Source organism: Plecotus auritus (genome assembly GCF_963455305.1).
Source record: "Plecotus auritus genome assembly, chromosome: 9".
NCBI lineage: Eukaryota > Metazoa > Chordata > Mammalia > Chiroptera > Vespertilionidae > Plecotus > Plecotus auritus.
Genome location: NC_137783.1, coordinates 70,772,977 through 70,796,909, shown reverse-complemented (window position 1 = coordinate 70,796,909; position 23,933 = coordinate 70,772,977). Strand labels below are relative to the sequence as shown.

The 23,933-nt window shown below is 47.8% G+C and overlaps 2 protein-coding genes across 6 annotated transcripts in view; one reads left to right on the top strand and one right to left on the bottom strand.

Annotated features, from left to right (window-relative positions):
• Nucleotides 1-2,129: 2,129 nt before the first annotated feature.
• LOC308234392 (elongation factor 1-alpha 1-like) lies at nt 2,130-3,862 on the bottom strand. Its single transcript, XM_080642030.1, has one exon. The coding sequence runs from the start codon at nt 3,807-3,809 to the stop codon at nt 2,421-2,423; it is 1,389 nt and encodes a 462-aa protein (XP_080498156.1). The 5' UTR covers nt 3,810-3,862; the 3' UTR covers nt 2,130-2,420.
• A 4,622-nt stretch (nt 3,863-8,484) lies between these two features.
• CEP164 (centrosomal protein 164) overlaps nt 8,485-23,933 on the top strand; it is a 76,018-nt gene continuing 60,569 nt past the window's right edge. For 3 of the 5 annotated variants that reach the window (XM_080642817.1, XM_080642818.1, XM_080642815.1), the window contains exons 1-4: nt 8,485-8,617; nt 14,141-14,265; nt 17,213-17,314; nt 23,011-23,122. In XM_080642817.1, coding sequence (XP_080498943.1) covers nt 17,233-17,314; nt 23,011-23,122 — 194 coding nt within the window. In that variant the 5' untranslated portion in view covers nt 8,485-8,617; nt 14,141-14,265; nt 17,213-17,232. Of the gene's footprint in view, nt 8,618-14,140; nt 14,266-17,212; nt 17,315-20,658; nt 21,132-23,010; nt 23,123-23,933 lie in introns of all 5 variants that reach the window. The other 2 variants (XM_080642819.1, XM_080642816.1) reach the window with 2 other exon arrangements.

The window sequence follows — 23,933 nt, the reverse complement described above, 5'->3', positions numbered from 1 at the left end:
AAATAATGCAATTAAATCAACATTTAGATAGCATCATTATTCATTATTTTGCTTCTCATATTGGTAATAACTGGTGTGAAGTTGTTGGTTGGGCTGTAAATTATTCTATTCTTTTCTTTTTAAAAATTATTCTGTTTTTAGAGAGAAATTTGGCAATGTCTATTAAAATGTAAAAAACATTCTATGAGCAATGTCAATTCTAGAATTATATACAAAAATAACAGTATTTCAAATACAAAAATAACAGTATTTCAAAACAAAATACGTGTTTATCAATAAGTGAATGAGATATTCATTGAATAGAATGCTATGAAAGCATTATAAAGAATAGAGTGCTGCCCTAGCTGATTTAGCTCAGCAGATAGAGCTTCTGCCTCTGGACTGAAGGGTCCTGGGTTCAATTCCATTCAAGCGCACATGCCCAGGTTGCGGGCTCCATCCTCAGTGTGGGGTGCGCAGGAGGCAGCCGATCAATGATTCTCTCTCATCATGGATGTCTCTCTCTCTCTCTCTCTCTCTCTCTTTCCCCCTCTCCCTTCCTCTTTCCCCCTCTCCCTTCCTCTCTGAAATAAATTAAAATATGTTAAAAAGAAGAAGAAGAAAACAGAATAGAGTGCCCTGGCTGGCATGGCTCAGTGGATAGAGCATTTGCCCGCTTACCAAAGGGTCAAGGGTTCGATTTCTGGTCAAGGGCACATACCAGGTTCAATCCCCACCCTGGCTGGGGAGCCAGCTGGAGGCAACCAATTGATGTGTCTCTCTCACATCGATGTTTCTTTCTCCCTCCCCCTCCCTCCCTCCTTTCCATGCTGGAAAGGCAATGGGAAAAAAATGCCTCGGGTGAGGATTAACAACAACAACAACAGAATAGAGTAACTTCTTTCAAAAACAAATATTTTTGTTGATTTAAGAGAGGAAGGGATAAGGAGAGAAAGACAGAAACATCTATGATGTGAGAGAATCATTGATCAGCTGCCTCCTGCACCCTCCCATTGGGGATTGAGCCCGAAACCTGGGCATGTGCCCTGACCGGGAATCGAACTATCAAACCACTGATCCACGCCAGCCAGGCCTTAAGTAACTTCTTATGAAATTTACCTTGGAAACTGTTTATGACATGTTAAATGCAAAGAGCCCATTGTAGAACAGTAAGTATATTATGACCTCATTTCTCTAAAAATTAAAAAGTATGCACACGTGCATATACATGTCTGCATATAAATTTACATCCACATAAATATGAAAAGGTCTGATAGACAGGAACCAAAAGTGGTTTCCTCCAAAGGGTGGGATTCATGTCTTCCTTTGTTTGCTCATTCATTCATTCAGCCAATCATTCACTCATTCATTTATTCAGCCAATGTTTTTTGAGTGCTTACTACGTTCTAAGCATTGTTTAGGCACTGTGGATACAACAATAAAGTGGACAAAACTCCCACCCTCATGCAGCTTACAGACAATAAAGGAATAAATATACAGTATTTCAGGTGGTGACATGCTGTATGGAGAAAAATAAAGCAGAGGAGAGAAGGATGGGCCGCTTGCAGTGTTAATTAGGGTGGATTGAAAGTGTAGAGTGAACATTTCACATCTTTATATAATTTTTTTAAATGGCAGGATTAGTGTTTTTCTTTCTTATTATGTGGTTGATTATTTTGTATATTATAAGTAAATAGCATGAAACAAGAATAAAAGTTTTAACAGTGGAATTTCTGACCTGGGGGTAGGGCATAAAATTTGAGACTGATGTGGTTTTTTCCTCCCCTATCTTTGAAAAATCATCCCTAAGTATCCCTGACTGGAGAAGAAAACCTACTGTGTGAAATTCCGTCTCTCTTCCTCGCTTACTGGGCATATTACAGTACATCCGTTGGTGTGTCATTTGTGTTATTTCCCCCCAAAGACTTGCTTTCTTAATTATGTTAGCCTAAGCGCATTTAAAAATTGGTTTGCATTTCTGAGTACAAACCTATAGGGAAACCTGATAAAATGTAAATTGCTTATCTGTGTGAGGTAATCCCATTAATTCCACAATGACCCTTATTTTATTAGTTCTCCCCTTGACAGAGCAAGGGACACATGCTAAGGGACAAAAGTTAAGAGTTTTGACGGCTATTTTTTTTTTCTCATTAAACTTTGTTATTTTAATGGGTCTCAAAATTCTGTGACAGATTTTTGGTCATGTTGTTTCCATTAAAAAGTACTGATTTTAAGAACTAATAACTTAAAAACTGCCACACACACAAAAGAACCAAATGGTCCACAAAACATTCTCCTTTCCTTCTGAAGGTTTTACGATGCATTGTAATCATTAACCAGTCTTTTACTATTAAACTTAAATGGCCAATTGAGACAAACAGTTCTGAGACTGTTCTTCCACCACTGATTAAGACTGGGGTGGCAGGTGTTGGGAATAATATTCATTTAGCCTTCTGAGCTTTTTGGGCAGACTTGGTGACTTTGCCAGCTCCAGCTGCCTTCTTGTCCACTGCTTTGATGACACCCACAGCAACTGTCTGTCTCATGTCACGAACAGCGAAACGGCCCAGAGGAGGGTAGTCAGAGAAGCTCTCAACACACATGGGCTTGCCAGGAATCATATCAACGATGGCAGCATCACTAGATTTCAAAAACTTGGGGCCATCTTCCAGCTTTTTCCCAGAACGACGATCAATCTTCTCCTTCAGCTCAGCAAATTTGCAAGCAATGTGAGCTGTGTGACAATCCAGCACAGGCGCATATCCAGCACTGATCTGGCCTGGGTGGTTCAGGATAATCACCTGAGCTGTGAAGCCAGCTGCTTCCATTGGTGGATCATTTTTGCTGTCACCAGCCACATTGCCATGACAAACATCTTTGACAGACACGTTCTTGACGTTGAAGCCCACATTGTCCCCAGGAAGAGCTTCACTCAAAGCTTCATGGTGCATTTCAACAGACTTTACTTCAGTTGTAACGTTGACTGGAGCAAAGGTGACCACCATGCCGGGCTTGAGAACACCAGTCTCCACTCTGCCCACAGGGACAGTACCAATACCACCAATTTTGTAGACATCCTGGAGGGGCAGACGCAGGGGCTTGTCAGTTGGACGAGTTGGTGGCAGGATGCAATCCAGAGCTTCAAGCAGTGTGGTTCCACTGGCATTGCCATCTTTACGGGTGACCTTCCATCCCTTGAACCAAGGCATATTAGCACTTGGCTCCAGCATGTTGTCACCATTCCAACCAGAAATTGGCACAAATGCTACTGTGTCAGGGTTGTAGCCAATTTTCTTAATGTAGGTGCTAACTTCTTTAACAATTTCCTCGTATCTTTTCTGGCTGTAGGGTGGCTCAGTGGAATCCATTTTGTTAACACCAACAATCAGCTGTTTCACACCCAGTGTGTAGGCCAGAAGGGCATGCTCACGGGTCTGTCCATTCTTGGAGACGCCTGCTTCAAATTCACCAACACCAGCAGCAACAATCAGGACAGCACAGTCAGCCTGAGATGTGCCTGTAATCATGTTTTTGATGAAGTCTCTGTGCCCTGGGGCATCAATGATGGTCACATAATACTTGCTGGTCTCGAATTTCCACAGGGAGATATCAATGGTGATACCTCGCTCCCGTTTGGCTTTCAGTTTATCCAAGACCCAGGCATACTTGAAGGAGCCCTTCCCCATCTCAGCAGCCTCCTTCTCAAATTTCTTGATGGTTCTTTTGTCGATTCCACCACATTTGTAGATCAGATGGCCAGTAGTGGTAGACTTGCCGGAATCTACGTGTCCAATGACGACGATGTTGATGTGAGTCTTTTCCTTTCCCATCTTGGGTTTGAGTTAATGGTGGTTTTCACGACACCTGTGTTCTGGCGGCAAACCCGTTGCGAAAAACTTGACAGCTATTAAAGTCAACCAAATTGATAGCAAGTTCTTAAACATAGGGACCAAGTCCACAAAAGGTTTTTGAATCCCTGTTTTGTGCAAGGTTTGTGATGTAAACTGTTGAGCCCTTCGAGTTCCTTCCAGTCGGGGCTCTTTGGCTTCTCTGAGAGACTCTTAAGAAGAGTGGAAAGGAAGGGGGAGCGAGGATTTGTCATGTGCAGGCAGAATAAAGAAAAGTATAGGCAGAACTGCCACAGCAAGGTTTAAAGTTAAACATGAGTACTACATTCTGGGAATCTGGTTGGGGATCAACAGGAACAACAACCTGGTTTCCTCATTCTGCAATCAGCCCTGAGTGGCGTGGGACTAGTTTCGGGGGTTAGTGAGAGCCAGACGCCTCTCCACAATGGACCTTATCAGGAGCTTCTCCAGGTGTGCCACTCTCCTTTTCAACCAGTAATGTAACCGTGGGGAATTGTAACCCACCCCACCATTTTATTTTTTATTATTTTTTAAAATAAATCTTTATTCAGATTATTACAATTATTTCTCCTTTTTCCCCCCATAGCTCCCCTCTACCCATTTCCCACCCCACCTTCTGCCCTTACCTCCCCCCCACTGTCCTCATCCATAGGTGTATGATTTTTGTCCAGTCTCTTCCTGAACCCCCCATACCCCTTTCCCCCTGAGAATTATCAGTCCACTCCCTTTCTATGCCCCTGATTCTATTATATTCACCAGATTATTCTGTTCCTCAGGTTTTTAATTCACTTGATTTTTAGGTTCGCTTGTTGATAGATATGTATTTGTTGTTCATAATTTTTCTCTTTACTTTTTTCTTCTTCCTCTTCTTTAAGAATACCTTTCAGCATTTCATATAATACTGGTTTGGTGGTGATGAACTCCTTCAGCTTTTTCTTATCTGTGAAGCTCTTTATCTGCCCTTCAATTCTGAATGATAGCTTTGCTGGGTAGAGTAATCTTGGTTGTAGGTTCTTGCTATTCATCACATTGAAAATTTCTTGCCACTCCCGTCTGGCCTGCATAGTTTCTGTTGAGAAGTCAGCTGACAGTCGTATGGGTGCTCCCTTGTAGGTAATTAACTGTTTTTCTCTTGCTGCTTTTTTTTTTTTTTAAATATATTTTATTGATTTTTTACAGAGAGGAAGGGAGAGGGATAGAGAGCTAGAAACATCGATGAGAGAGAAACATCGATCAGCCGCCTCCTGCACACCCCCCACTGGGGATGTGCCCACAACCAAGGTACATGCCCTTGATCGGAATCGAACCTGGGACCCTTCAGTCCGCAGGCCGACGCTCTATCCACTGAGCCAAACCGGTTAGGGCCTCTTGCTGCTTTTAATATTCTCTCTTTGTCTTTTGCTCTTGGCATTTTAATTATGATGTGTCTTGGTGTGGTCCTCTTTGGATTCCTTTTGTTTGGGGTTCTGTGGGCTTCCTGGACTTGTAAGTCTATTTCTTTCACCAGGTGGGGGAAGTTTTCGGTCATTATTTCTTCAAATAGGTTTTCCGTATCTTGCTCTCTCTCTTCTTCTGGCACCCCCATAATTCTGATGTTGGTACGCTTGAAGTTGTCCCAGAGTCTTCTTACATTATCTTCAACTTTTTGGATTTTTTTTTTTGCTTTTTGCTTTTTCGGTTGAGTGTTTTTTGCTTCTTTGTATTTCAATTCTTTGACTTGATTCTTGTGTTCCTCTATTCTGTTTCTGGGTCTCTGTATAATATTTTTTATTTCAGTCAGTGTATGTTTAATTTCTAGTTGGTCCTTTTTCATATCTTCGAGGGTCTCGTTATATTTATCGGCCTTTTCTAGGATATTCTTAAAAAGTCTTATAACCGTGGTTTTGAATTCTATATCCAGTCATTTGTTTTCCTCCATTTCTTTCGTTTGTGATCTGATTCTTTGACCCCGCATTTTCACTGATTCCCTGAGTTGGTAAGGTAGATATTTGTGCTAGGTTTCCAATATGGCCCAGTGGGTCTGCTTCCCCAGTTAACCTGAGGTGGACACTCTTGGTGCACCCCTTTGTGGACTGTGTGTACAGCCTTGTTGTAATTAAGTCTTTATTGTTGTTGGTATCACTGGGAAGAATTGACCTCCGGGCCAGTTGGCTGTAAGGATCAGCTGTGTCTATGCTGGGAGAAGTTCGGTGCTGGAGACAGCCTTATAGGATTAGACTTGCCAAATTGCAATAGCCTCTGTGCTCAGCTTGGATGGGGTGGAGTCTCAGTCTTGGCTTCCTGTCAGCCTTGCCCTTGCGCGCATGTGCGCTTTCAGTCCTCCGCCTTCCCCAGCTCGAGTCTCCGCCTGAGAGTCCAGACTCCCCCCACAAGAGCGTGGGTCCCCAGGGGCTCGCCTGGAACCGGGGTTCAGTGCAGTCAGAACTGGGGCTCAGTGCCGTCAGGAGCCTCTGACTCCCTTTCACTAGGGAAAGCCTGTGGCAACCTCCGCAGCCTTTGTGCGCACTGGCACGCGCGCGCGCGCTTTCAGTCCTCCGCCTTCCCCGGCTCCCGAGTCTCCGCCCGAGAGTCCAGACTCCCCCCACAAGAGCGTGGGTCCCCAGGGGCTCACCTGGAACTGGGGTTCACTGCAGTCAGAACTGGGGCTCAGTGCAGTCAGAATCCTCTGACTCCCTTCCACTAGGGAAAGCCTGTGGCAACTTCCGCAGCCTTTGTGCGCACTGGCACGCGCGCGCGCACTTTCAGTCCTCCGCCTTCCCCAGCTCCCGAGTCTCCGCCCGAGAGTCCAGACTCCCCCCACAAGAGCGTGGGTCCCCAGGGGCTCGCCTGGAACTGGGGTTCACTGCAGTCAGAACTGGGGCTCAGTGCAGTCAGGATCCTCTGACTCCCTTCCACTAGGGAAAGCCTGTGGCAACCTCCGCAGCCTTTGTGCGCACTGGCCCGCGCGCGCCTTCAGACTTCTGCCTTTCCCAGCTCGAGTCTCCGCCCGAGAGTCCAGACTCCCCCCGTAAGAGCGTGGGTCCCCAGGGGTTCGCCCGGAACTGGGGTTCAGTGCAGTCAGAACTGGGGTTCAGTGCGGTCGGAGGCTTCCTTCCTCCTTCCGCCAGAGAAAGTCAGCCAGGCTCTCAGCCGCCCTTCCTCTCTGTGCGCACAAAGCCCCTTTGCCGTACCTCCAATTCTCTGTGAGCTTTTCTCTTTCCTTCTAGTTGTAGAATTTTCACTCAGCCAGCTTTCCTGTGGTTCTGGATGGTGTCCGTTCTGTCTTTTAGTTGTAGTTTTGAAATTGTTGTGCGAGGCAGCAGTTTAGGTGTTTACCTATGCCGCCATCTTGGTTTCTCCTCTCTATATATAGATCCACCCCACCATTTTTGACACTGTTTCTGTAAAAGCTGACTCTAATATGTAGCTTGTAGAGAAACAGCCTGCTTGTATAAGAATCCTAGGAACTAACTTCAGAAGATGCAGACTCTGCCCTTCAGTTATCCCAGTTCTGGGAGACTGGTTGACCTTCAACCATAGAATGAGGATGATACAGAACCAGAATGATGTAGAACCAGGATGATGCACATCAGACCATTACTTGACCAGTTTCAAGATCCTTACCAGAATGGAAGGTGCTGGCCTGCACGCAGAGAACTTTTCAACTCCCTCCCCTTGATCTCTTTGTTCTGCATTGCCTCTCCTCCTTATAAAAACCTCTGCCTGCACTAAGATGCAGAAATGGGCTTTGGGGCAAGAGTCCCCCAGCCCTCAGACCTCTTTCCTTTTTCACCAGCATCTGTCTCATGAGTTTGGTTTTCATGGTACAGGCAGCAGAACCTTGATTCTGGTTATAGTAACATCTCTTAATTTTCCTGTTCCCTAGTTTTCTGATTGATAATGGCCAGAGTTGTCTTTGCCACTCTTAACCTTCTCTAGGAGGTTGAGAACATATGAGAGAGATTTTTGTTCTCTGTGTAAGCAAAACTAAAGCTCTTTGGAGTTATATTAGTAGCAACCCTTCTGCCAAATAGGGCGTGCGGAGGGGTTATACATTGTGTCACTCTTTTCCCTCTTAAACAGTCTCTTCAAAATAGTTAGGACAGATATTATCCCCACTTTGCAGATATGCAAACTGAGCCCATAATCTGGTGAAAGGATGAACAGTAGAAACTAGTCTCTTAACTCCGTGTCAGGTGCTCATTGATTTAATCAGAGCACAAGGCACGCATCCTTTTTTTTGGGGGGGGGGGTTGAGTGTTCTATTACCTTATATTCACATTTCTGTTGTTTATTAAAGGCTTATGGGTTGATTATTTATGATCAGTGCATTGTTCACCTGATATTAATCACACTACTAAAAAGTGATGAGGAATAAATTGCCCTAGTTAATTCACGTTACTATAAATGCAGTGAATGCACCTTTCCTGCCTGGGAAGGAATTCCCCTCATATCTAAATTCAGAGCTTTCTTTTAGACCCTTGCGGAGCCACATCGACTATCTTGGACTACATCTCCCATTGTGCAATGGGAAAGGTGCATCACTCTTCCGTGATCCGACAGGACGCCTAACCAATCCAACGTCAGAGCTCTCATTCTGCGACCTATTGACTCCGGGTAGAGGCGGGACTCTCAGTTGCTACGTTTTTACCCTTCCCGGAAGTGGCTGTGGGCCGCTGCAGGGCAACACCCCGGCGTCCCTGGAAGCGGGGAGCGGGGGAGCCGGGGTGGTGCTGGGAAGTTGTGTAGAGCCGGGAGCCCTCGCCCGGAGCCTCTGGCGTGGGGGACAGGTGAGGACGTCCTCGTAGGAGGGCTCGGGGGACCGGGAGAGTCGAGGCACTCTCGGGTGCCAACGAGCGGGTGTGCACGAGCGTGGGCGGGGACTGCAGGAAGAAGTGAGAAAGGCAGGCGGGCCAAGTGCATCTGCCGGGACCCCCGGAGCAGCGAGGGCCGGGCCGGGAGGGGCTGCGGCGGGCCGGGCGCGGGCGGCGAGAGCTTGCGGCGCTCGTAGACATGCCCTGCTCGGTGTGAAGGCCGCCTGCGAGCCTGGCGTGGATGCCTCTCTTGTGGAAAAGCTTCCTCAGGGGCCGATTCTAGGGTTAGCCAGACCCTTTCCCGCTTTGCGGCAGCTGGGAAGTTAGAAAGTTTTTGGTTTTCTTTTTTTAACTTTCCTTGCATTGATTTGAAAAGATCTGCCTTCTCCCACTGTCCTCACTTGGCTTCCAAGATTCCTCTCTCCTGATTTTTTTCTTTAATCCTCATCCAAGATATGTTTTTATGGATTTGAGGGGGGGGGGGGAGGAAGAAAGAGAAACATTGATAGGAGAGAAAGAGAGAGAGAGAGAGGCATCAATTGGTTGCCTCCCAGGGGAGAGAGACATCAATTGGTTGCCTGGGGGGGGGGAGGGGAAGAAGAAGAAGAAGAAGAAGGAGAGAGAGAGAGAGAGAGAGAGAGAGAGAGAGAGAGAGAAAGAGAAAGAGACATCAATTGGTTGCTCCCAGGACTGAACCTGCAACCCAGGTATGTGCCCTGACTGGGAATGGACCCTGCAACTGAACCAGCAACCTTTCCTAGGAGCTCCAGTAGACTGAGCCACCCCTCGGGGCTCTCCTGGTTTTTCTAACAGCCTTCCCTCAGTTGCCTTTGCAGCCCTTCCATTCTACTCACCACAGCCAGTTCTGGGTGACTTCACCCAGAGGTTCGGTTACCACCTATTTAATGGTGATTCCCACTAACTATGGCTCCAACCAGGCCTCTTTCCTGAGCTCAGATCTGTTTAGATCTGCTTACTGTTCATCCCCAACTGCACCTTCCCCAACCTTCCTGGTCCCCAAGATCTGTTCCTCCTCTTGTTCTTCCTGTCTCCTGGAGGACTTCACCATTCACAGCCAAGTTGCCCCTGGAATTCCTCCAATACTTGCAGCAAACATTTGCTGGGAATTTCCTCTCTTCTAGGTGGCATGCTAGGTGTGCTGTTGGCAAGGTGTAGAAATGAAAAGATAACTGTGAACAGGATACTGGCTTAAGTGCTCTGGCTTCCCACCTCTCCCTCCTTTGGTGAAGACATCAAGTCCAGTTATTCTAATATCCATAGCATCTGGCCCTTCCCATTCTCACAGCCACTACTTTAGTTCGTAACTTCTTGCCTGTGCTTTCAGGATAACTGCTTCCATGGTCCCTCTGCCTCTGTTCTTGCCCTCCTCGAATTAGTGCTTACACAGCTGTTCTGATGATGTGAAATCCCATGACAACTCCTCAGGCACAGGACACAGTCCTTTACAGGGTGCTCCTTCCTTCCGCCGTCCCTTGCACTCTGGTCATGTCAGAGTGGTTCGGGCTCAGGCTTTGGAATCGCATGCACGTGGGTGTGCACATGTTTTGCTGTGCCATTGACTAGCTGTGCACCCTTGGGCAAATTGTGCTTTATTTAAACCAGTGGTTCCCAACCTGTTTTTGGCTATGCCCCACCTAAGCATCTCTAACATCCTGATGCCCCTGCCCCCATGACATATAATTCTTATTATTCAAAAAGTGAACTGCTATTCAGGTGGAGGAAGCCTAAAAGGCCATTAACTTGGTCTAAACAAGCTTCCAAAGAACATGGCATCCATGAAAGAGAAAAATAAAAGAATGAAAGGACAGGTGAAGTACTGAGGAAGAAATCACTAAGAAATTGTTAAGAAGATAATAATATGAAGTGACATGAAAAAATAGTGAAGTTTCAAAACATAATAGAGAACTGAAATGCATAAATATGTCACAATGTATATTAATAGACTGTATATGAGGCCCCTAGAGCCATAGGAAATGCAAAAAATTCACTGTTAATAACTCATTCTCGAATTGCCCCTCTTAAAAATCAAATTGCCCCCCTGTGGGGCGTGTGCCCCATTGGGAACCACTTAAACCTTGCTGAGCCTCAGTTTCCTTATTTGAAAAATGACAGTAATCTCTTCCTAGCTGAGAGGATAAGGTGAGATGATGTGTGTAAAACATTAGTGCAGTTCTTGGAATGTAGGCAGTGTTCAGTGATTATAAACTTCTGTTGTCACAATGAATTCTCTGCACCCCGTATTCTTTCCTGCCCTGCCTTTGTGCACGCTGCTGCTTCTGCCATACATTCGCCTGCTCCCTCTCCTGGGGAGCTGCTGCTTATCCTTCATCACCACTTCCACGGTCCTCATCTTCCAAAGTAGGCTTAGTTGCCCTTTTGTGTCCCATTGTATTTTGTTACTTCTTTAATGTGCTTAACATTTTATATGATCACCAGAAGCCTGGTGCACGAATTCGTGCATGGGTGGGGTCCCTCGGCCTGGCCGGTGATGGGGGCTGATTGGGGCTGTCTCATCCAGTGCAGGGGGAGGGACCATGAGAGGCTGGCTGATCAGGGCTGGCCGGCTGGGGGAAGGGGCCGCGGGAAGTTGGCTGTGGGAGCGCACCAACCACTAGCGGGCAGCTCCTGCGTTGAGCGGCTGCCCCCTGGTGGTCAGTGCACGTCATAGTGTCCGGTCAACCAGTGGTTCGGTTGACCGGTCGTAATGGTCGCTTAGACTTTTTTATATGTAGATGTCTGCATGCTTCTGGCTTCCCAACTAAGCGGAGCTGGAGTTCAAGCCCATGTGTGACCAGGTTTGTGGCCCTAACCGTGAGCACAGTGCTTGACCCAGGCTAGGTGTTCAGTAGCTGGTTATTGAATGTCTGAATGGTCTTTTTTTGTTGTTAATCCTCACCCGAGGATATTTTCCATTGATTTTTAGGGAAAGTGGAAGAGAGAGGGAAAGACAGAGAGAAACATTGATGTGAGAGAAACACATTGATTGGTTGCCTCTTGCATGCACCCCGACCAGGGCCCAGGCCGGGGAGGAGCCTGCAACCAAGGTATGTGCCCTTGACTGGAATCGAACCCGGGACCCTTTGGTCCACAGGCCGACGCTCTATCCACTAAGCAAAACTGGCTAGGGCTAAATGGTCTTAATTGATACTCCCTCGTACTGTGTTTGTCTTCTGGAACAATGTAAAATAAGGCCTTTAAGAATGTGAATTGTACAAAATAGGTCCAGAGACATGGAAGCATGTAATGGACTAACGAATTTCAGAAGGAAGGGGAAGGGCAGGAAGAGATTAACCAAAGATCTTATATGCATATATGCATAACCCATAGACACAGATATTAGTGCTGTGAAGGCCTGGGGTGGGGACGAGAGTGGGGAGGAGGGGTCAATGGGAGGAAAAGAGGGATATTTGTAATACTTTCAACAATAAAAAATTTTTTAAAGAAGTGAATTGTAATAACAACGACTGACAATTACTGAGATCTTAATATATTTTAAGTATTTTACATGTACTGAATCATATCTCTCACAACGCTTTGAGATAGATATTGTTATTATCCCCATTTTACAGATGAGGAAACTGAGGCAACTTGCCCAGCTGGTAAGTGGTAAAGCTGAGATTAAATCCAAGAATGTTCTAAGACCTGTGCTCATTGCCACTACATAATCAACTCTATGTCTTCTGCCTTCTCCCCAAAGTCTTCTCCAGTAATTTATTCCCCCCTGTGGTGAACTTTCTTTAAAATTGTTCAAGCAGATCGGAAGGAATAAATATGCAGGGAACTGTAATCGTGTGTGTGTGTAGGCGTGTGCGTGTGCGTGTGTGTGCTTTGTTAGTGTTCAGATGTACAAATTGTTGGCCATGCTGACAAATCAACAGCATTAGGAAGGTAACTGATGCCCAGGGAAATGAGAGGAAACTTCTTAGGAACTGATTTTTGGCTTAATATGGGCAAGACCTTTTCATAGTTAATCCTATCTAATAAAAGGCTAATATGCAAATTGTCCCCTCAACTGGGAGTTCGACCAGGGGGTGGGGCAGCCCCCTCCCTTGGCCGGCCCAGCCTGATTGGCCCTGATCGGGGCAGGCTGGCCAGACCCCACCTGTGCACGAATTCGTGCACTGGGCCTCTAGTCCTATATACTGTAATAAAAGCCTAATATGCTAAGTGTCCGACTGTTTGTTCGACTGTTTGACCAGTTGCTATGACGTACACTGACCACCAGGGGCAGATGCTCCAACCGGTAGGTTAGCTTGCTGCTGGGGTCCAGTCAATCAGGACTGGGCGAGACGGGCTGGATTCGCCCTGGAGCCCTCCCACGGTCCCTCCCTGGCCCTGATCGTGCACCAATGGGGTCCCTCGGCCTGGCTTACGCCCTCTTGCAATCCGGGACCCTTCAGGGGATGTCGGACTGCCAGTTTCGGCCCAATCCCCACAGGCCTGGCTGAGGGATCCCACCAGTGCATGAATCTGTACACCGGGGCCTCTAATCTCTATATATAAAAGCCTAAGTGACTGTTCCACCATTTGACTGGTAGCTATAACACACACTGACCACCAGAGGGCAGATGCTCAATGCACAGGCATGGAAACATGGAATAGACTGATGAATTTCAGAGGGAAGGAGGTGAGGGGAGGGTGGGAAGAGATTAACCAAAGATCTTATATGCATACTAGAGGTCTTGGGCACAGATTCATGCACTGGTGGGGTCCCTCAGCCTGGCCTGCAGGGATTGGGCCGAAACTGGCAGTCTGACATCCCCTGAGGGGTCCTGGATTGCCAGAGGGCGCAGGCCAGGCCGAGGGACCCCACTGGTGCATGGTTCGTCAAGTACTTCTATAACTATGGAATTGGCAATAACATCAGTAAAAGTGCTCAGGTATTGTGTACCAGGGACTATCCTAGGTATTTTATAAGAAGTATCTCATTTCATCCTCAAACAACCTTTTGATGTAGATTATCATGAGTGTTTCCATTATACACATGAGGTGAAGGGCCTTGCCTAATTTGCCTACGGTCATACAGCTGGTAAGGGAGAGAGCTGGGATTTGAATTCAGGTGTTTCTGGCCCCGAAGCTGGTCCTTGGACCACTATGCTGTCTGTCACAGAATAGAGAGGACAATTTTGGCATGGGAGGGATAGTTAGACCAAAGGTCTTACAGGTTTTCTGACTCTGAGATTCCTTGGTTCTATGTTAGTGGTTTATAGCAGACAGAGCTTCTACAGTTTATATACCTTATTTTGGGCTTGGTCAGAAAATGCAGAGGAAGGAGGAGGCCTGGCTCTCATAAGTTTGTGGTTAACAGGGAGGGGAACATATTCCCATGAAAAAAGTAATATTAAGAGTAATATGCCTATGAACACATGAAAACTGTGTCCTTACTGCTGAGGAGGTTATGTGTTCATGGGAGTGGCTGAGGTTAGCCAGGAAGGGCTGCCTGGAGGAGGTATATGAGCCACGTTTTTTTTCTTCTAGATTCTAGGATTGGCAGGAGATGGATAAGTGCAGTTGGATGACCCTTCCCCTACAATTGTTATGGCTCATCCAGGGTGTCGGGCCTGGTGGCAAGTAGAACTCATCACATTTCATCTGGCCTGTTGGTAAGTGCTACGTAGAGGACATTATTGACGGTTCTGAAGTCATGTGGCTACTATGATTGGCATCCTCAGGCTTGGAAGGGAATGTTAGGACCCGTGCCATGTACTTGGAGTAGCAGATCTCAGGCTGCTGTCTTAGACTTCTCATCTTCCCTGTTACCCCTGTAGTCCAGGTTATCGTGACCTCTCACCTACACTAGCTCACGGTTTCTTATTAATCTCTCTGCAGCCACTTGGATTTTCTCCCTTCTAATCTGGCCTCCATTCCAGTCTGCATTCCCAATAGCTGCCAGAGTGATCTTTTCAGAAGGTATATCTGAAAAAAACACGTTTCCTGGTTTTCTTATAAAGGCCCACTTCTCGGCATGGCGTGGCTTCCACCCATATCCCCAGCAGCATCTGCAGCCATGCTGCTGCTTGCTTGGTGTGATTTCCTGTCACAGGGCCTTTGCACGTGCTGCTGGTTCTGTTGGAACACCTTTTCCACTCTCTGTCCAGTGAATACGTACCTGTCCTTCAGTCCTCAGCGTAGGCTTTAAGTCAGGTTCATTTCCTCCAAAGCTCTGACCTCGTTTATAATTGTACATTTATCTGTGACTTCGGGATGTTTGTTACTTTCCTTCTTGAGGCCATAGCCAAGGGGAGTAGCAGCTGAACTGCTTTTATCACAGCCATAAGTAAATGCAGCTCCCTGCATAGTGCTCGAATGAGTAAATGATCTCTGGTAGCCATTAAATAAATATGGTTTCTCTTCCACCACCGTCCTCAATCCGATAGTTCCTGCTCTTTTGGCCCTGTCCCTGCCCACTCTTTTCTGGACCTAGGCAAGGTGAGGAAAGAAGGTAGAAAATAACCCACACTTTAAAAAATTTTTTTTTCTGGCAGGTTTGTTTGACAGTTAAGTGATCCATGAATTCAGATTTCCAGGACCTTTTGAACCTTTAAATAGTTTAATGTGAATAACTATGTATATAGCTAATTAGGCACTTTGCTGCGAGGACAGAGATTTTACCTGCCCGTGCTTTCTAGAGATGGGATGTGTCTAGGGGTGGGTAACATTTCTCAGATGCAGAATTTCTCTGAGTAGCTGACACAAGGCCTGTATAGATCACTGCCTGTTGGAGTGACTAATTCTCAGCCTGCTGTTCCGGCTGTCCTTGGTTCCTCCCTCCCCAGAAATCTTCCCTTCCCCTCTCCTAGCAACTCCGAGGATTAGACTCCTTAAGCCCCAGACAGTGGCCATGTGGGCTGCTCTTGGTCTTTCTGGCTCTGCCTTTGCAGAATCTGTGTGTGTAGAGTCTGGAGTGCTAGGTCCACAAGGCGTCCTTGGGCTCCTGTGGCAGAGGCCAGATTCCTGCGGGGCCCATGCCTGCAGAGGGAGAAGATGCTGCTTTCATTAGCCTGCCTTCCTGCCATGCTGCTCGGTGGTGCCTTGGGAGTGAGAGGTGGCAGAGCCTGTTCCCTGTGCGTCCTAAGGCCAGACACCTCGCTTGCCTATCCCTCAGCTGTCAGGCTGCAGAGGGGCCTCGGTAATGGCCCCTCATGGATCCCATGCCATGGATCAGGGTTCCTCTCTGGGAATCTTGGAGCAGATTCAGAAAGACCAGGCCTGGCCATTTCCTGGGCACACGGTGCAGGCTGCTCCCAGCCCTGTGCGGACAGCTTTTTCTGCTCCCAGGGCCTGTCCTGCTCACTCTTCTGAAACAGTGGCAGCTGCTGGAGAGGTCAGGACCTGCTTCTCAGACTGCTGTTGGTTGCAGCTGTGGCTGGCGCCTCCTCAGGTGGGGGACACAGTCAGTAGGGGCTGCAACAGCTACTCTACAGGGCGGCTTGTCTCTGTGTTATCGGGTGTCAGTGTAGGTGTTGCCGTCCGGGAGGGTGGTGTGACCTTGGGGTCCCGAGGTGGTTACGGGGACGGGAAAGGAGCAGTTCCAGAATGGCAACAGCTTGGCAGTTGAAGAATTTGGCACTGTCCTGCCCCCAAAGCTAGAAACCTTGGGTTCCAGTTGGACTCCTCTCCCCCCTTTCCTCTGTCGTCCTCGTCCTGTTAACATTAACGCATCCCTCGCATCTGTTCCTTCCCCTCCATTCCCGCTGCTTCTGCCCTAGTTTCGGCTTCATCGCCTCTCACCTGGATGGCAGACTCCTCAGTGGTTTCTGGAGCCCAGTCTCCTTTCTCTAATCCAGCCCTGCCATTCCTGCCAGGGCTCTCATCATAGTCCTAAAGAAAGGCCACCGTGTCACTTCCTTTCACTGAAGCCCACAGGGACCCCACCCCCCTTTGCTACAGGGCAGAATCAAGGCTCTTATACACGGTCTACCCAGCTTTCCACCTCTGCTCCTGCCATGCGCTGGTGCCCAGCTCCAGAAGCGGTCTGCGCATGGTGTTCCCGCTCTTGGCATAGCTCTCCATTCTCAGACTCTGGCAGCCCACGCTCCTCCTCTCCAGGGCTCAGAGCAGGTGTGCTTTCCCTCCGCCTGGCACTGCTGTTGAGGTTGAGTGCACTACCTTCACTGGAGGGTGAGCTCCCCGAGGGCACTGTTGGGTGTATATTGGGACCTTGTTGAGACGGTGTGACATGGGGGGCTGTTGGTACCTGGGGGTTGTGTGTGGGGCTGTGTGCGTTGCGTGCTGTTGGTTATTTTGGTCACTAGGGTTTTCCAGCCGGGTTCCTATGCTATTTGTTCTTTTTTCATTTGAGGGGTAGGAAGCCAACCTCTTGAGTCTGGGTCTCAGATCTTTTGTGGTCACAGAGGGTTCAGCAAGCCTTGGGGAGATGTGTCTCAGGGAACTTTCCCCGGGCACAGAGCCGGGAGGCCCGGGTTCCCTCAGCATCTGGCACATTCCCAGCGAGGTTGGCTTGCAAGGTCTGGTTGGACCTAGGGGCCCCATGATGCAGCTCTGACTTGTTCTCATCTAAGCTGGGGCACTCATTCTCTCTTTGCGTAGGCCTGGAGCCCAGACCAGCAATGGCTGGAAGACCCATCCGCATAGGAGACCAGCTGGTCCTGGAGGAAGACTATGATGAGACCTACATCCCCAGTGAGCAAGGTAAGAGACCTGGCGTGTGCTGCAATAGTTCTTCCAGGGCAGGAATCAGCTCTGACTTAATTTCATTCTTCTGATGCCAAGATGGTATATGAACAGGGCTGCTCAGTCTGTTTGGCTTAGATCAGGGTTGGCAAACTATAGCCCATGGGCCTAATCTGGTCTGTTGCTTATTTTTTTTTTAAGATATTTTTATTGATTTTAGAGAGGAAGGGAGAGGGAGAGAGAGATAGAAATATCAATGATGGACCCGACTGGCATGGCTCAGTGTTGAGCGTCGACCTAGGAGATCAAGGTTCGATTCCTGGTCAAGGGCACATGCCCGGGTTGTGGGCTCAATTCCCAGTGTGGGGCATGCAGGGGAAGCCAATCAATGATTCTCTCTTATCATTGATGTTTCTGTCTTTCTCTCCCTCTCCTTTCCTCTCTGAAATCAATAAAAAACAACAACACAAAAACAAAAAATATCTTCTTTAAAAAAAATATCAATGATGAGAGAGAATCATTGATCGGCTGCTTCCTGCATGCCCCCGTCTGGGAGTCATGCCCTGACCAGGAACTGAACCATGACCTCCTGGTTCATAAGTCAATGCTCAACCATTGAGCCTTGCTGGCTGGACCTATTGCTTGTTTTTATAAATAAAGTTTTATATACAAAACAGCCATGCTTGTCCATTTATAATCTGTGGCTGCTTTCATGCTGCAAGGGCATTGCTGAGAAGTCGTGACAGAAAGCATATGACCCACAGCCTAAAATATTCACTGTCTGACCCTTTCTAGAAAAAGTGCCAGCCTTGGATTAGACCAGGGATTAATTTAAATGAAAATACAGTATGGGATATTATGAAATGCAGTGTGTGCTGAGGCCAGGGGAAACTCAATTTCTTAAGAATGAACTAAAGCAGTGTTTTTTCTTTAAACAATAACAATAACATTATTAATAGCCATAAAAACAAAATTCTACGCATTCTCTGTAGTAAGAACTCCCTATACTTCCTCATAGTAAGTCATGAGTTAGGACTTTTACAGATGAAGAAGCCAAGGCACAGAAAGGTTAAGTGACTTCTCTGCAGTTACACAGTTCTTCTAAGCAGTACAGCTGGAATCCATGCCCAGTATTCTTTTATTTTTTAAAATTTTTATTAAAAAAAAAAAAAAAGGAACACTTCACGAATTTGTGTGTCATCCTGGTGCAGGGGCCATGCTAATCTTCTCTGTATCGTTCCAATTTTAGTACATGTGCTGCCGAAGCGAGCACCACGCCCAGTATTCTTAAGGGCCTGCACTTCGAAGCACTATGCCATTTTTGGGGGTGAAGATTCTTTTGAAATTGTCATGAATTATGGACCTGGACACACAAATTTTGCTTATAATTCAGATGGTTTGAAGGCCTGTTGGGGGCGGGAAAGAACTCTTTCACCCTCATTAACCCCTGGGCTTTGCTTATAGCCTGAGATTTCTGTTTGCCGTGTAGAAATTTTTAATTTTCATGTTAAATGTATCCGTCCATTCTCATATGGCCTCTGAATTTTGTATCACAGTTAGAAAAGCCTTCCCTACTGCAAGGAGAAATGCTTATGTTTCCCTCTGGGTTTGTCCCTACACCATTTGTGGAGCAGCTCACCGTTCCCCCACCACTGGGGGCTGCCTGTGTGCCTCCGGGTCTCCTCTCCCTTCTCTTCCATGGGACTGTCTGCTCATAGCAAGAACCGTGTGCTCAATCACTGAGACTCAGTACTAAGTTCTCAAATCTAGCAGGGCAGAAGGCCCTCCTCTCTTGTTTATTTTATCTCACCATGATCTTCAGTTCTGGGCAGGGCTCGTATGTGGGAACTTGGTATCTTCGTAAAAATTGTGTTCAATTTATAAATGAACCCGGAGAGGAGAGATGTCTTTGTGAAGTTGTCTTCCTGTCTAAGAACATTCTACTCCTTCCCGTTTGTGTCTTTTTCTGTTTCTCAGGAGTGATTTAATTTTTCTTCATGTAGGTTTTGTACATTCCTTGTTCATTTTATTTCTTAAATATTTTATCTTTAAATTAAAAAAAATTTCAATTACAGTTTACATTCAATATTATTCTCTATTAGTTTCAGGTGTACAGCAAAGTGGTTAGAAAATCATGTACTTTACAAAGTGGTCCCCCCTGCTGCTTCACTTGGCCTCAACATTATTGTTATTATTATTATTATTATTTTTTAAAAATATATTTTATTGATTTTTTACAGAGAGGAAGGGAGAGGGATAGAGAGTCAGAAACATCGATGAGAGAGAAACATCGATCAGCTGCCTCCTGCACACCTCCCACTGGAGATGTGCCCGCAACCAAGGTACATGCCCTTGACCGGAATCGAACCCGGGACCCTTCAGTCCGCAGGCCGACGCTCTATCCACTGAGCCAAACCGGTCAGGGCTGTTATTATCTTCTAGTTGATAGGTTGACGTTCAACTTCTGAGCCACACCAGCTGACAATATTATCAACTATATTCCCTGTGCTGCACTCTACACCTCTGTGACTCTTCTGTGGCTACCTGTTTGCGCTGCTTAATCCCTTGTAAATGAGTTCTAATGTTTTTCTAAGGTTCTTATTAAGCACTCTCCTCTCAGCCCAAGCTTCGGTGTCCTAAGCTCAACCCCCATTTCCTCTCCCTGGGCGCTCAGTAGCTTCCCAATTAGCCTCTCTGCTATATCCTCGCCCTTTCCCGTCTGCTCTGCTGAGCACAAGAGTGTTCTCTTTAAATGTGAAGCGGGTCATCTCAGGCCTCTGAGTGTTAAAATCTTCCATTGTGCTCAGCATAACACCCTTAGTGGTGTGGGCAGGGCTCTGCAGGACCTGGCCCTCCCCCTGGCCGGGCATACCTGGGGCCACTCTCCCCTTGCTCACTCTATCGATAGTCCCCCGGTGGGCCAAGCTGCTTCTTGCCACAGGCCCTTTGAACTGCTCTTCTGCTTGAGTGCCCTTTACTCGCTGTTCTGCATGGCTCCCTTCCTCCCACAGGTCTTGCTGTGTCATCATTCTGAGAAGTCTTCCTTGACACTTTATTTTTTTAGGCTATTTATTAATCATTAACTTTGACCCTTTCTTTTTAAATATGTTTTTATTGCCCTAGCTGGTTTGGCTCAGTGGGTAGATAGAGCGTCAGCCTGCGGACTGAAGGGTCCCAGGTTCGATTCTGGTCAAGGGCACATGCCTAGGTTGCGGGGTTGATCCCCAGTGGGGGACGTGCAGGAGGCAGCCAATCAATGATTCTCTCTCATCACTGATGTTTCTATCTCTCTTTTCCTCTCCCTTTATCTCTGAAATCAATAAAGATATATTAAAAAATTCGTTTTTGTTGATTTCTTACAGAAAGAGGGAGAGGGAGAGAAGATAGAAACATTGATCGGCTGCCTCCTGCACATCCCCTATTGGGGATCGAGCCCACAACCAACCCAGGCATGTGCCCTGACCAGGAATCGAACCAGCAACCTCTTGGTGCATGGGATGACGCTCAGGCCACTGAGCCACACTGGCCGGTTTCCTTGGCCCTTTCTAAGAGGGTGCCCCTCCACTGATGTTCTCCATCTTGCCGCATCTACTTCCTTCATGATGTTTATCAGCAGCTTCACTTCTGTGCATCTTCATTGACCTCTCCTTCCTGGCTGCTGCTTCTGCTAGAATGCAGGCTCCTGCGGACAGAGGCTGTTTCCCTCTCATCCACATCCACGGTGACTGCACAGGAGGCACTCAAAGCCGGCTGTGAATCAGTGACTAATGTGGCCCCTTGGCTGCCGCATTCCAGCTGGGCCTTTGAAAAAGTTCGTTTGTTTCCTAATCCCCAGGTATGTCACCCTCCAAACTCTCCACCAGGGTGACCATATTGCGCTGCCTCTCTGGCCAGGGTTGTTATTAGCTCAAGCACCGATGCCCCTGGGGAGTGTATTTGTCCCTCCTGGGGGCTCTGTGACATACTCCAGTGGTTCCCTCATGTGTCTTTCTTCCTCTCGGTGAGGTAGCTCCTCACTTAGTACATGTGCCTCCTGTATTCCTCCAGATCTCTGGCAAGAGAGCATTTCTACATGTTTGAAAAAATATTTTTAAAAATTGATTTTGAGAGAGAGAGACATCGATTGTGAGAGAGAAACATCAGTTGGTTGACTACTTCACATGCCCCGACCACCCGACCAGAGTGACCCCGCAGCCTAGGCATGGGCCCTGACCGGGAATCAGCCTGCCACCTTTGATGCACGGGATGACGCTCCAGCCAGCTGAGCCACACCAGCGAGGGCTCTAAATTCTCGATTCCAAAGGAGTACGGCAGAAGCGTTAGAGTTCACAACATATAGCACCACTGAAAAGAGACACCTCCCTTCACTGGAGAGGCTCAGCGAATGGGAAGGAGGCTGCCTGCACGTCATCCTGCCGCCTCGGCTTTGGCCTCGGCTCTCGGGCACCTCTCCCTACAGCACCTCTCCCTACAGCACCTGCCATCTGCTTTTCCCCGTCGGGTATTGGTCAGGTCTCCAAGGGGCTCCTTTGACGGTCGTTTTTCAGTCCATGCCTGTGTGAGTGGCAAGGACTTTTGCATTAAGGTTTTGCAGATTTTGGGAGAGCTTGTGTCCTGGGAAGGCTGCGCTCGTTCAGGCCGGTCTGGCTGTGGCTGTTGGCATTCTTCCTGAGCCCACACTGAAGTCCTGGTCTTATTTTCTTTGCCTTTAACGTGGCTTCAGATTATATTCTTGGAGTATGGTAATAGCATGCCTGGATTCAGATGTACCCTTTATAACTGTAACTTAAGAAAATTACATGTATTTATTATATAGAACTAATACCTGCTCTCTGAAGGGAATATGGAAAGTAAAGGCAGAGTGGAAAAGTTGTTTGGGGAGAAACCCTGCTTTTCCTTTCCTCTGACCTCCATGCTTCTGACACCAGACGTGGGGGTTTTCCATCCCAGCCAGCTCCCTGGCAGCGGGATGTCTTGCTGTTCCGTCCAGTCCTGACACTGTCTGCCTGGGGTTAGGGTCAGCCCCACAGGTCAAGGCTCAGTCCCACGAGACTGCCCCCCACTCCAGACACTAATCCAAAGTCCCCAGTTCTGTGGGTCTGTCGGCTGTACACCGACCACAGTTCCCACAATCCTGTCCTCAGGTTTAATGACTTGCCAGAACAGGTCACATAACTCAGGGAAACACTATGTTTCCAGTTTGTTATATAATAAAGGGTATGATAAAGGATGTGGTGGACAGCCAGATGAAGAGAGACACCGGAGAGCTCTGGGAGGGTCCCCAGGGCGGGGGCGCTGTCCCGTGGAGTTGGGGTATGCTGTCTTCCTGGCACATGGATGGTTCCTGGGAACTCTGGCTGGGGATTTTTATGGAGCCTTCATCGTGTAGACATGATGCATGAACTCATGTCCAACCCCTCTCCCCTCTCTGGAGAATGGGGGGTGAGCCTCAGAGTTCCAAGCTTCTAATCATGGCTTGGTCTCTGATGACCAGCCCCCATCCAGGGCCACCAGGAGCCCAGCTAGGGTCTCCTCATTGGGCAGAAGAGCTCCTAGGACTCAGGAGATTGAGAGGGTTTTAGAAGCTGTTTCAGGAACTGGGGGCAGAGACCAGCATATATATTTATTATTTCACAGGTTGATTGTGACTTGTTTTTCTTTTCATCCACCTCTCCACTTCTCTTACTTTTCTACCCTCCTGCTTCTCCTTGCAGAAATCCTTGAATTTGCCAGAGAGATAGGTATTGATCCCATCAAGGAGCCGGAACTGATGTGGCTGGCCCGGGAGGGCATTGTGGCCCCGCTGCCTGCAGAGTGGAAGCCATGGTAAGCTAGTACGCTGTGGCCCAGACGTGCCCGCCAGAGGTGGAGGAGCCTGGCATTGGAGGTCAGCGCTGACCAGCCACCTTCCATAGCCTGTCCTGCCCTGAGCTGGGGACAGCGATGGGCCATTCCTCCGCTGGGCTGCCTGATGCCAGGGACCGGGGGCATAAGCTGACTTAATGGTCCTGTTTGTAGAATAACAGTTTCTGAGCTATGGCCCTGTCAGGTCCTTGAGCCCAGCATCGTGTGGGTACACTCAGCCATGTCTGTTCCTTGCAGACTGATGTGGAGACCTCGTCAGCATGTCCACGTGGGTGCTGGTGCTGCGAGGTCTGTGCTGAGGCTCAGGCCGGCAGGGGTTTCACCTCCCTTGGCAGCCCATCCCCACACTTGAGTGATCTCTTCAGGAACATGCTCATGTTCCCGGGATTGTTCATATTTTCGGGTGCAGCTCTTTGGATAGTGAGGAGCAGAGACTCAGTCAGGGTGTCTCAGGGGAGCAGGTGGAGGGTGCGGAAACAGACTGGCCTCCCTCCTGAGGCCATTTGCAGTGCACAGGGCTCTCCCCAGGCTGCCTCCCCAAGCGAGTGCCCTACTTTTACTTCCTGCAGTAGCACGGGATTGCCCTAGGCTTGTCCTGCACTCGTCCCCAGGTGGCTGAGGGGTCCTTGCTGATGCTGGCCTTGTGTGAGGTTTAATCATTCTGTTCTTTTTTTTAAAGAAATACATTTTTATTGATTTCAGAGAGGAAGAGAGAGGGAGAGAAAGATAGAAAGAAACATCAGTGATGAGAGAGAGAGAGAATCATGGATCG

Excerpts from the sequence above, each read along its gene's own strand:
- LOC308234392 (XM_080642030.1), bottom strand. The coding sequence starts at position 3,809 with ATGGGAAAGGAAAAGACTCACATCAACATCGTCGTCATTGGACACGTA.